This window comes from Rhineura floridana, chromosome 1, assembly GCF_030035675.1.
Source record: "Rhineura floridana isolate rRhiFlo1 chromosome 1, rRhiFlo1.hap2, whole genome shotgun sequence".
Taxonomy (NCBI): domain Eukaryota; kingdom Metazoa; phylum Chordata; class Lepidosauria; order Squamata; family Rhineuridae; genus Rhineura; species Rhineura floridana.
Window position 1 is genome coordinate 321498719 of NC_084480.1, and position 12344 is coordinate 321511062.

General features: G+C 49.1%; 1 protein-coding gene across 3 annotated transcripts in view; it reads right to left on the minus strand.

The window, feature by feature from the left end:
- LOC133375506 (casein kinase II subunit alpha-like) overlaps positions 1-2323 on the minus strand; it is a 41025-nt gene extending 38702 nt beyond the window's left edge. Inside the window, exons 1-2 of one of the 3 annotated variants that reach the window (XM_061607168.1) lie at positions 2041-2125; positions 1223-1375 (exon numbers count right to left, since the gene is read on the minus strand). Coding sequence is in view for 1 of the 3 variants with exons in the window: in XM_061607166.1 (XP_061463150.1) it covers positions 2041-2308 (268 nt within the window). In the remaining 2 variants the exon portion in view is untranslated. Of the gene's footprint in view, positions 1-1222; positions 1376-2040 lie in introns of all 3 variants that reach the window. The other 2 variants (XM_061607166.1, XM_061607167.1) reach the window with 2 other exon arrangements.
- Between the last annotated feature and the right edge of the window lie 10021 nt (positions 2324-12344).

Sequence of the window (12344 nt, forward strand, 5' to 3'; positions counted from 1 at the left end):
CATTCAGCAGGGGGTTGGACTTGATGACCTTATAGGCCCCTTCCAACTCTACTATTCTATGATCCTATCAAGCCATGGGGGAGATCAGCCTGGCCTCCTCCACTGTCCAGAGGAGCAGCAGGTGCAGGGAACTCCCCCCCCTTTGAAAGAACACTCAGCTCCAACTGCCAGGTAGTTGCCCTGGGAGCAAAGAAGGGAAAGGCCCCTCCCACCCACCCACCCACCCACCCAAGGAAAAAGAGCCACGAACTGGTGTTCAAGGAAGATGTGCAGGGAGGGAAGTTCAGTCTGGCCAGAACTGGACATAAACGCTTGGTCTGACTGCCACTTTGCCCCAGCCTGAAATAATTCAACCGCCCCTCCATCGTTCCCCTCCACTTCTCATGCCTTGTGTGCCTGTCTCGCTCTTATCTTTTTAATTGATGTGAGCTGCTTCGGGAGACAACAATTGTTGGAAAAGCAAGAAAAAATACATGAAATAAAAGTTGCATCTTGCATCGTAGATTTTGCACTGACCAGGAGGCTGGAGTAGATGATCTCCAAGTTCCTTTCTACCTCAGTGACTAATTAAGTACTCAAAGTAAAACACACACACAAAAGATAGCAAGATCCTGATCTCCTTGTGGGGCTCCAAGAGCACCTTTCCAGCACTGTGCTGTTTGTGCTAAAGGCTTTATAAACGCATAAGGCCTAAAGCAGACCCAGATAATTTGTTGTGCCCTGCCTCCCAGGTGGCTTATCAGACCCTCCCTGTAGACAGGGACATGTTGTCAGGGTTGGTGGTCAACAACCTGTCCAGCCCAATTCTAAATGGATATTTTAAAAGTCTACACGCATTCACAGTAAAATTTAGCAGTCCCTCTGATTATAGGAACACAGGAGGCTGCTTGTCAGACCATTTCCCCATCTAGCCCAGCATTGCTGACACTGACTGGCAGCAATGGCTCTCCAGGGTTTCAGGCAGGAGACATGCCTAACCTTACCTGGAGGTGTGGCCAGGGACCTTTTGCGAGCAACACAGATGCCACTACCACTGGCTTACAATCCTCCTCCATTCATTTTAAACATGATTTAAAGGACATACCACAGGCTGTTACCAAATGAATAGATCGATATAGATCGATAGATCGATCGATAGATCGATAGATAGATACACACACACACACACACAAATTAAACAGATTTGACTTAACATGAAGAATTTATTCCAACTGCAGAATACCTGTTGTGCATCTCAGAGGCTGTCAGTTCCTTTAAGGCAGGGTTACAGACTGCCATCAGGATGTTTGAACCACATTCTGGGGCTGGGCTATTTTGGATACAACCACCAAGGAGGTGGGGGGAGCTGTGAGCGCCAATGGGCCCCCAAGATGTCCTGTGAGGGTACAGCAATGCCACAATGTGCCCATCTCTCTGCAGGCTACAACAACCTAGGAGTGAAGCCCATGCACAGCCCCCCCCACCGAGAAGAACACCCCAGGGGAGCCTGAGACCCTGCCCAAGGGGGCAGAAGGAGCCCCATTTAGTTTACAGTGGGAGAAACCATCGATTGGAGCTGACAGGAAAAGAGGCAGAGGGAGGCATGGCAGGAGGGACCCCCCTCCCCACAGATCCCCAGGGAGGAGAGACCCAGGCCCCACAACTGCCCTGATCCTGACCCCATCCCCAAATACACACGCGCCCTTAAAGCCCCTGCCTCAGGGGGCTCTCTTGCTCTCATCTCCCCCCTCCCCTCCCCCACGCCCCCTATTAGAGTCCCCAACCCACGCCAGATCTTCCCCTCCCCCACAAACCCATAGCAATCCCCCCTCACACACACACACACACTCCGCCCCCCATAGCGTAACCCCCTCCTTAAGCCCCACTGAACGAACGCCCCCCCCCGGATTCTGGCCTCTCGCGTCCTCCCCACAGAGGGGGCTCCTCCCTCCCCCCTTCTGCGCCCCTTTGCACCGGCCCGACCGGCTTCCACTCCCCTCACCCCCGCCCTGCCGCCCCTCTCCGCGTCTCTCTCCCTTGCCCCCCCCGCAGGCCTTTTACCTCGCCGGGCCGCTTGAGCGGCGGCGGCGGCGGCAGCAGGGACGAGCAGGTTTCTCCCGGGTCCGCTCCTTATGGGAGGGGGAAGGGAAGGGGCTGGCCTCTCCCCGGTCCGCTGGGGGGGGGTGACAATATGGCGGCGGCGGCGGCGGCGGGAGGCGAGGAGAGCTCGGCAAGGCGAAGGCGGCAGCGGCGCCTCCTCCTCCGGGCCGCCAGGGGGCCCTCGACGGCCAGCGCCCAGCAAAGCCTCCCGCTTCCGCCACAAGGCCATAGAGAACGAAGCGGCGCCGGGATTGTTGAGAGAGCAGCACTGCCGCTCTGGAACGAGGACTTTACCATCGAGCCGCTCCCAACTCCCCTCCCCCGTGCTGGGCTGCGCCTCTCTCGGGCAGGCATTCCACAGGTGGAGCTCCGACGCCGCCACTGTTTAAGGCCACAGGAGCTGGCCAAGCGGGTGGGCCCACCATCCCGATCCCAGTTCCCGCAGTGGCCCACCGAGTGATGCCTCCGGGTAGACCCCGAGCAAGACACCAGGAGGAGGAGGAGGGCGGCAGGGAGGTGCCCCATCGTCGTCCTCCAGGCCCTATTTCGAGGTCTCGCCCTACTTAACGTTGTCAAAGCAAGAGGGACAGGTCGCCGCAGATCTCGGCCTCTTGCAGACGTTCTACTAACACTCGAGGAGGAGGAGGCTGCCGCCCCTGCCCCGGCATCCACGTGTACAGCCCAAACGTCTGAAGGAAGGGAGCCTTCGCGTGTACAGACTCCGAGGGTTCCGGGTGGCGTGGAAGCCGGGACACGCGAGGGTTCCCTCCCTTCAGACGCTGCGCTATACAACGCGGGCGGAAAGAGAAGGAGCCTCTCGTCTTCAGTGGCCCGCCTAGTCCGGCATCCTGCGTTCACAATGGCCAGCCAGGCGCCCTCAGTAGGAAGCCCCCAAGCAGGACCTTAGCGCAAGAGCACTCTCCCCTCCTGAGGTTTCCAGCATCTGAGATTCAGAAGCATATAGATTCAGACTGTGGCGTTTAAAGCCATCCAGGCTGGTGGCCATCACTGCCTCCTGTGTGAAGAAGGCCTTGCTTTTGTCTGTCCTGAATCCTCCAACATTCAGCTTCGTGGATGTCCATGACTTCCAGTGTTATGAGAGAGGGAGAAAAACTTTTCTCTGTCCATTCTATCCGTGCCACGCATCATTCTATACACTTTATATGACTCAATCATGTCGCCTCTGACTCACCTTTTCACCAAACTAAAAAGGCCCAAATGCTGCCAACTTTTCCCCATAGGGGAGTCACTCCATCCCCTTGATCATTTTGGTTGCCCTTTTCTGAGCCTTTTCCAACTCTGCAATGTCCTTTCTGAAATGAGACAATCAGAACTGTGCTTGGAATTCCAAATGGGGTCATGCCATAGGTGTGTATAATGGCATTTTGTTGTTATGTGCCTTCAAGTTGACTATGACTTATGGCAACCCTATGAATTAGTGACCTCCAACAGCATCTGTTGTGAACTACCCTGTTCAGATCTTGTAAGTTCAGGTCTGTGGCTGAATCAATCCATCTCTAATGGCATTTTATCAGCAGCTCTATTTTCAGTACCTTTCCTAAAGATCCCAAGCATGGAATTTGCGTTTTTCACTGTCCCCGCCACACAGAGTCGACATCACTGAGCTATCCACTACGACCCCAAGGTCTGATTCCTGGTCAGTCACCGCCAGTTCAGACCCAATGAACATATATGTGAAATTAAGGTTTTTTGCTCCAACATAAATTTATTTATTTATAGAATTTATTAGTCGCCCATCTGGCTGGCTGTCCAGCCACTCTGGGCGACGTACAACACAGGCATATAATACCTAGACATTGACAATCTAAAAGCAATGAAGATAAAATCTAGCCCACCCCAAGAGCCTGCCTGAAGAGCCCGGTCTTCAAGGCCCGGCGGAAACTCATCGATCCCAACTTGTGGCGACCCTCTGAATAGGGTTTTCATGGTAAGCGGAATTCAGAGGAGGTTTACCATTGCCCCCCTCGGAGGCTGAGAGGCAGTGACTGGCCCAAGGTCACCCAGGGAGCTTCGTGGCTGTGTGGGGATTCGAACCCTGGTCTCCCAGGTCATAGTCCAGCACTCTAACCACTACACCACACTGGCTCTCTCCAACATGCATGACTTTGTATTAAATAGCATTTACCATTTTACTTCCCCTTCACTCAGTTTGGAGAGGTCCTTTTGGAGCTCTTTGCAATCCCTTTTTGTTTTACAACTCTGAACAATTTAGTATCATCAGAAAACTTAGTTTATAATTAGAGAGTGCCTGAAGAAAACATGTTTGTGCCTCGTGGCCCACAAGATTTTTTTTGGGGGGGTGGGATGTTCCTGCTTATACTGTAAATATGGTAAGTGCTGTTTATATAGAAGACATATGGTAAGTGGAGTGAAAGAGGAGGGGGGAGTACATGAGCAGTAGAATGCTGGATGATTGGCTGAGCGTTTGAATGGCTGGGAGTATAAATGGAAGAATGACAGTTGTGGTTGAGGGGGTGTCTTTGAGAGAGGCTGAGAGAGAGGTTGGAGGTTTGGAGGTGGTGGTGTTGAGAGTGAGTCGGAGTTCTGAGGCAATTAGTAAAAAGTCAAGTACCTAACAGAATATAGATGAAACCATACGCTTGTGAAATATTCCTTAAGTAATCTTGTTATTTCTGATATTTAATAAATACTTATTTGGTTTACCAAAGGCCTGATCCTTGGCTGGGGGAATACACAGACCAGAAGGGAGGGCAAGGTAATTACCAAGGCTGAACAGAAACTGTATCTAATGGTGGCAGCCGTGAAGGGAGAGATTGTAACAAGTCAAGTATCCAGAGCAACCCAGAGTTGTATGCTTTAAATATAAAGATACAAGGGGGTTGGGAACAGCATAGGCACGCAGTCACAAGGTAACACGCTATAGAGAGACTTAGGCAAAGTCTCTGGGAGTCTGGGTTACAGAAAGTGACTGGTGGTGCTGCCTAGCAGTGAGATCTAGTGAGATCTGTGGTAGAGCTGTAAAGGGTAAGAATAAACCTGACCTTCCTGTCTGCTGGTAGCCCTAAGTGAGAGCTTCACAGGTGGTGCTGGGGAAGGACGTCACAGGGGTCTCCAAACCTCCCCTCGGCCCTTGCCCTAAAGTGCAGCAGATAGGTGCCCACACAAGTGAATGGCTTCCACTCCTTTCTGATCGGACAGGCTGCATAAACTGCTGCCTGTGCCGGAACCCTGCTGCAGGGAGGGCAAACCCGGCCTATCTTCCCGATTTACCTCCAGAGCAGGCCCTGCTTACCAACGTCCCTGGCTGTGGTCTCATGGGGGTGCATGTGTGTTTGACGCAGTCAGTTTTGCTTTGCCTTCTAGAAACAGCATCCTCTGCAAGACAGAGATCCCCATACATTGTTTTTTTAATAATATGTTTTAAACTGTTGTAACCCACCCTGGGACCTCAGGATGAAAGGTGGGTAATAAATGATAACCATCATCCTCTCAGTTTGGAGAGGTAGGGCTGTAGCATGCTGGCTGGGGCTAACATCTTGCCCAAACATCTTGAGGGCACCAGCTTGGCAAAGGCTGCTGTAGCATCACTACTCAAACAGACCAATTCATGAAGTTGGAGTGGGTGCTGTGTTCGCACGAGGATCATACAGTTGGGAGGGACGTCAAAGATCAGATAGTACAATCCACTGCTGATGGCTACTACAGCGTCTCTGAAAGACTACCACCCTCCTTTCCTACCTTTGTTGTTATGTGCCTTCAAGTCGATTACGACTTACGGCGACGCTATGAATCAGTGACCTCCAAGAGCACCTGTCATGAACCACCCTGTTCAGATCTTGTAAGTTCAGGTCTGTGGCTTCCTTTATGGAATCAATCCATCTCTTGTTTGGCCTTCCTTTTTTTCTACTCCCTTCTGTTTTCCCCAGCATTATGGTCTTTTCTAGTGAATCAGGACTTCTCAATATGTGTCCAAAGTATAACAACCTCAGTTTCATCATTTCAGCTTCTAGTGATAGTTCTGATATTAGTCTTTTTCGCAGTCCATGGTATGCGCAAAGCTCTCCTCCAACACCAGATTTCAAATGAGTTGATTTTTCTCTTACCTGCTTTTTTCACTGTCCAACTTTCACATCTATACATAGAGATCGGGAATACCATGGTCTGAATGATCCTGACTTTGGTGTTCAGTGACACATCTTTGCATTTGAGGACCTTTTCTAGTTCTCTCATGGCTGTCCTCCCCAGTCCTAGCCTTCTGATTTCTTGACTATTGTCTCCATTTTGGTTAATGACTGCGCCAAGGTATTGATCCTTGACAAGTTCAATGTCCTCATTGTCAACTTTAAAGTTACATAAATCTTCTGTTGTCATTACTTTATAGTCTTCTTGATGTTCAGTTGTAGTCCTGCTTTTGTGCTTTCTTCTTTAACTTTCATCAGCATTCATTTCAAATAATTACTGGTTTCTGCTAGTAGTATGGTATCATCTGCATATCTTAAATTGATATTTCTCCCTCCAATTTTCACACCGCCTTCATCTTGGTCCAATCCTGCTTTCTGTATGATAAGTTCTGTATACAGATTAAACAAATAGGGTGATAAAATACATCCCTGTCTCACACCCTTTCCTATTGGGAACCAATCGGTTTTTCCATATTCTGTCCTTACAGTAGCCTCTTGTCAAGACTATAGGTTGCGCATCAGGACAATCAGATGCTGTGGCACCCCCATTTCTTTTAAAGCATTCCATAGTTTTTAATGAGTCAAAGGCTTTGCTGTAATCTATAAAGCACAGGGTGATTTTCTTCTGAAATTCCTTGCTCCGTCCCATTATCCAACGTATGTTTGCAATATGGTCTCTAGTGCCTCTTCTCTTTCTAAATCCAGCTTGGACGTCTGGCATTTCTCGTTCCATATATGGTAAGAGCCTTTTTTGTAGAATCTTGAGCATTGCTTTACTTGCATGGGATATTAAGGCAATAGTTCTACCCAGTTTTCAATGTATCTTAGAAACTAGTTCTGTTCGAGGGGGGCCTTGAAAATACTTTAATTACAGACATATAGTTCCCTTCACTCATGGATTGGCTCCAGTGGAGGAGGTGTTGTTTGATGCTTCTGATGTTTTTTGCTGTGTGTTATTCTGCTGCCCTGCTGCTATAAATTATCAACCTTGTGAGCGTCACCTGAGGAGAGTGTAAGTTGGGAATTTTATCTTAATTGCACTCTGTTTTGGACGAAATTGTGAGAACGCTACCGAGCGGCCTTGAAGATCATACTGCAGCTGGGGATTTGAGTTTCAACTTGCTCGCAAGCCAAAGCAGCTTAGAGCTGTGTTTGCAACTGAAAAACAATTGCAACTGGAAGCAACTTAAAAGGAGCATTACAAGGAGTATCTCAAGTGATAGGACAAGACTATTAGTCATAATGACAACTACAGTTATAGCATTTGAGAAATAAGACAATATAAGGTTGCTATTCACCTTTTGACTGTTGAACTATTCCTGTCCTCTGAAGTAAACACTGCCGGTGAATATCTGTGAGAAAATATCTGTGAGAAACTTTTCAGTAAGCCTGTATTTTATCATCTATGCCTCAGCAACTCTGAGTTGAAGAGGAAGCCAATTTAATATTACCCAACAAGAGAACTGACACAGGACAGCTGTGTTGCTTTACGGCGGCCATTGTTTGGCTGGGTTATATTAGTGAGATTCTGTGGAAAACCTGCTCTTCCTCTGCTTCAGCTGATACTGGCTCACCATTACAAATTCAGGCTTTAAGAGATATAACCATCTACAGATATTCGAGAACATCTGTAAGGAGAGATACCCATGAAATAACATCTATATATGAGAGATACAGCTAGTGGATATTAATCATCTAACTGGAACCACGAAATTGCCCTGTTTTTGGTGTCTCCACGACTGGCCAGGCTGCTATGAGGATTGTATTATCATATTTAGAGCAGCGCAGGCCCTTAAAGACAGCTGCCACACCATGAATTGAATCTGGTGGTGGCCAGGAAGAAGGAGACATCCCCAGCAGGCGAAACCCTTTCATCGGCTGCTAGTCAAAAAAACCGCTATACAGGAATTTCCATCTACTGCTCCGACCTACCAGCTGGAGAGGAGTGACTTGTAGCGGAGAATTGGATGTCTGTTGGACTTAAGATATTCTGGTGCTGTTTTGGGGTGGGGGGCTTGCCTGATTGGCAGATAAGGAGGGGGCATGTGCAGACCAGAGGGGAGTACCGTGGGGGGGGGGAGCCACGATATTAAAAGGCTAGGTGGCAGTTCCTGGAAAGGTGCGGGTGGCAGGCCACGCCAGTTTAGGGGAACAAGGGATAGATGCATAATATCCATCCCCTGTTCCGGGCCTGTCCATCACCAGAAGACAACTGGGGGACGCAGGACTCCATCCGACCTTCAACTGCTGTTATGTAACGCCAGGTCTGTGGCCCAAAAAACCATGCTCATCCATGATATGATTCTGGATGAGAACGCAGACCTGATGTGTATTACGGAGACCTGGCTGGATGAGGCCTCAGCTCCTACGCTTGAGGCCATGTGTCCAGCTGGTTTCCGATACGCACAGCAGCCGAGGGTTGGTAGGCGGGGAGGGGGAGTGGCAGTCATCTATCGGGGATCTCTGGTTTTCGCCAGACCCCCTCTCCATGAGACCAAGTTTGTTGACTGCATGTACTGGAGGTTGGGCCCAAAGGGCAGTTTAGGGATTCTACTTGTGTACCGCCCACCCCGCTGCACAGCAGACTCCCTGACCGTGGTGCTCGAGGTGGTCTCGGGCGTGCGGATGCTCTCCCCCAGCCTATTGGTTTTGGGGGACTTTAATGTGCACGCCGAGGCCGTCCTCACTGGAGCCCCTCGAGATTTCATGGAAACCATGACTTCCTGGGAACTGCGCCTTAGTAATACTGAGCCCACCCATGTAGCCAGTCATGCTCTTGACCTTGTGTTTGTCTCGGGAGGGGAGGGAAATGATCTGGAAATGGGGACTGTTGTTTCCAACCCCGTGTCATGGTCAGATCACTAGCTGGTGAATATGGACCTCTTAATGCCACACACCCTCCGCAGGGGACAAGGACCTATTAGGATGGTCCGTCCCAGACGCCTGATGGATCCTAAAGGATTCCTGAATGCACTGGGAGATTTGGAGCCAGCTGAAGGATGCCCAGTCGAAACCCTGGTGATGGAGTGGAATAGGGAGATCACTAGGGCAGTAGACCGGGTGGCTCCGAAACGTCCTCTCCCCCTGAATAGAACTCAGATAGCACCCTGGTATACACCACGGTTGTGGGGTCTGAGACAGGAGGTGAGACGACTAGAGCGCCGGTGGCGGAAATCTCGCTCTGAAGACAATTGGACACTGGTTAGAGCAGCAATAGCTGCCTACCAGGTGGCAACAAAGGCAACAAAGAGGGAATTCTTTGCTGCCTCTATTGTGTCTGCAGAGTGCTGCCCCAGGAGGTTGTTCCAACTGGTCCAAAGCCTGGTCGGTCCAGTTGCTCAGGAACCCATGGAGCATTCTAAAGCCTCCTGTGACACATTTGCTAAACACTTTGCCGATAAAATCGAGCGCCTGAAGAGCATGACTCCGTACGCCGTGGATACAGGAAGTGAGCCAGAGTCGGCCAGTTGCATTCCGGTTAAACGGTGGGATCGGTTTCAGCCTCTTCCCTCTGAGGAAGTGGACAAGGTGCTCTCTACTGTGAAGCCAACCACCTGTCTGTTTGACCCTTGCCCTTCATGGCTCATTATGAGCTGTAAAGAGAAGCTGAGTGAAGGGATCAAGGCAGTGGTAAATGCATCCTTGGAAGAGAGTGCAATGCCATCAGCCCTCAAGGTGGCAGTAATAAAGCCTATCTTGAAAAAGCCCTCCTTGGATCCCCAAGAGTGGAATAACTTCCGCCCAGTCTCTAACCTACCATTCTTGGGCAAGGTGATTGAGCGAGTGGTGGCCAAACAGTTACAGACACACTTGGATGAAGCAGATTATCTCGATCCATTCCAGTCGGGCTTCAGGACTGGACACGGAACTGAAACAGCCTTGGTCGCTCTGGTGGATGATATGAAGGCGTTGGATAGGGGAGAATATACCTTCCTCGTCCTCTTGGACCTCTCAGCGGCGTTCGATACCGTTGACCACGGTATCCTTTTAGATCGCCTGGAGGGATTAGAAATAGGGGGCATTGTTCTACGGTGGCTCCGTTCCTATCTTTCAGACAGGCACCAATGGGTGGCATTGGGGGATGAAGTTTCAGACCCTTGGCCTCATAATTGTGGAGTCCCACAGGGTTCTATCCTCTCCCCCATGCTATTCAACATCTATGTAAAGCCGCTGGGGGCCATCATCAGGAGATTTGGGCTGCAGTGTCACCAATATGCGGATGACACTCAGCTCTATCTCTCGTTTAAATCCTCACAAGAGTTGGCTGTGAACACCGTGTCCAAGTGCCTGGAAGCCGTAAGTGGATGGATGGGAAGGAATAGGCTGAAACTAAACCCCGATAAGACCGAGGTGTTACTCGTGGGAGACAAGAGAAGGTTAGGAGATATTGACCTGGTGTTCAATGGGGTAAGACTACCCCTGAAAGACCAGGTATGCAGCTTTGGGGTCATTCTTGACTCCCAGCTGTCCATGGAGGCTCAGATTTTGGCAGTGAGCCGGGCAGCTTGGTATCAATTACATCTAATACGGAGGCTGCAACCCTACCTTCCTATCCACCTGATCCCACGGGTGATACATGCCCTGGTCTCCTCCTGCTTAGACTACTGTAATGCGCTCTATGTGGGGTTACCCTTGAAAACGGTCCGGAAATTACAGCTGATACAGAATGCAGCTGCACGTTTGATTAAAAACAGCCGTCACCGTGATCATATTACTCCGGTGTTAATAGATCTACACTAGCTGCCAGTTGTTTACTGGGCCCAATTCAAGGTGTTGGTGTTGACCTTTAAAGCCCTATACGGTTTCGGCCCAGTTTATCTGAAGGACCGCCTCCAGCGTCACCAATTATGCCACCTGACAAGATCAGCCACACAAGACCTTCTCTCGGTCCCACCAGTTAAGATGGTGAGGCTGGTACGGACCAGAGAGAGGGCATTTTCGATTGTGGCCCCCACCCTCTGGAACTCCCTTCCTTTCGACCTTCGCCGTGCCCCCTCCCTGACAGGTTTCCGCCGGGCCTTGAAGACCTGGCTGTTCAGGCAGGCCTACGGGATCTCCGGGGTAGATTAGCTTTTAATGCTGTTATGAACTGGAAGGGTGGTGTTTAGATTAATTATTGAGTGTGGTCCTCATTGGTTTTTACATTGTATTTTATTGTGTACTGTACGTCGCCTAGAGTGGCCGTTCATTCGGCCAGATAGGCGACTCATAAATAAAATTTTATTATTATTTTATTATTATTATAGTTTGATAATTAATGCATTCCCTGGGATCCCCTTTCTTTGGAATTGGGATGTATATCGAGGGCTTCCAGTCTGTGGGCCATTGTTTATTTTCCATATTTGATGACAAATTTTTGTCAAAATTTGGACAGATTCAGTCTCAGTAGCTTGTGGCAACTCTATTGGTATCCCATCTGTTCTTGGTGATTTGTTTCTTCCAAGTATTTTAAGAGTAGCTTTCACCTCACATTCTATAATTTCTGGTTCTTCATCATACGGTTCCTCCATGAATGAATCTGTCATCCTATCATCTCTTTTATAGAGTTCTTCAGTGTATTGCTTACATCTTCCTTTTATTTCATCTCGGTCAGTCAGTGTGTTCCCCTGCTGATATTCAACATCCCTACTCTTGGTTTAAATTTCCCTTTCATTACTCTCATCTTTTGGAATAGGGCTCTTGTTCTACCCTTTTTGTTGTCCTCTTCTATTTCTATACAATAACTATTGTAATAGTTCTCTTTGTCCCTGCGTACTAGTCGCTGTATTGTTGCATTTAGGGTTCTGGTCGTGTTTCTATCACCTTTTGCTTTCCTTCTCTCTTTAACCATTTTAACGCTCAGACCTTGCGTTGTAGCTCCTAATTGCTTCTGCTACATCACTTCTCACTATTAAAGCAACTCCTTTTCTTCTTGATTTCTCATTTCCTGAATAAAATATTTTGTAGTTGCCTGAATGGAAATGTCCCATTCCCGTCCTTTTTAATTCACTCACGCCAAGTATTGTAATGTTGATACGTTCCATTTCTTGCTTGACAATTTCTAACTTTCCCTGGTTCATGCTTCTCCATTCCATGTTCCTATTGTGTGCATCGTACAACTCT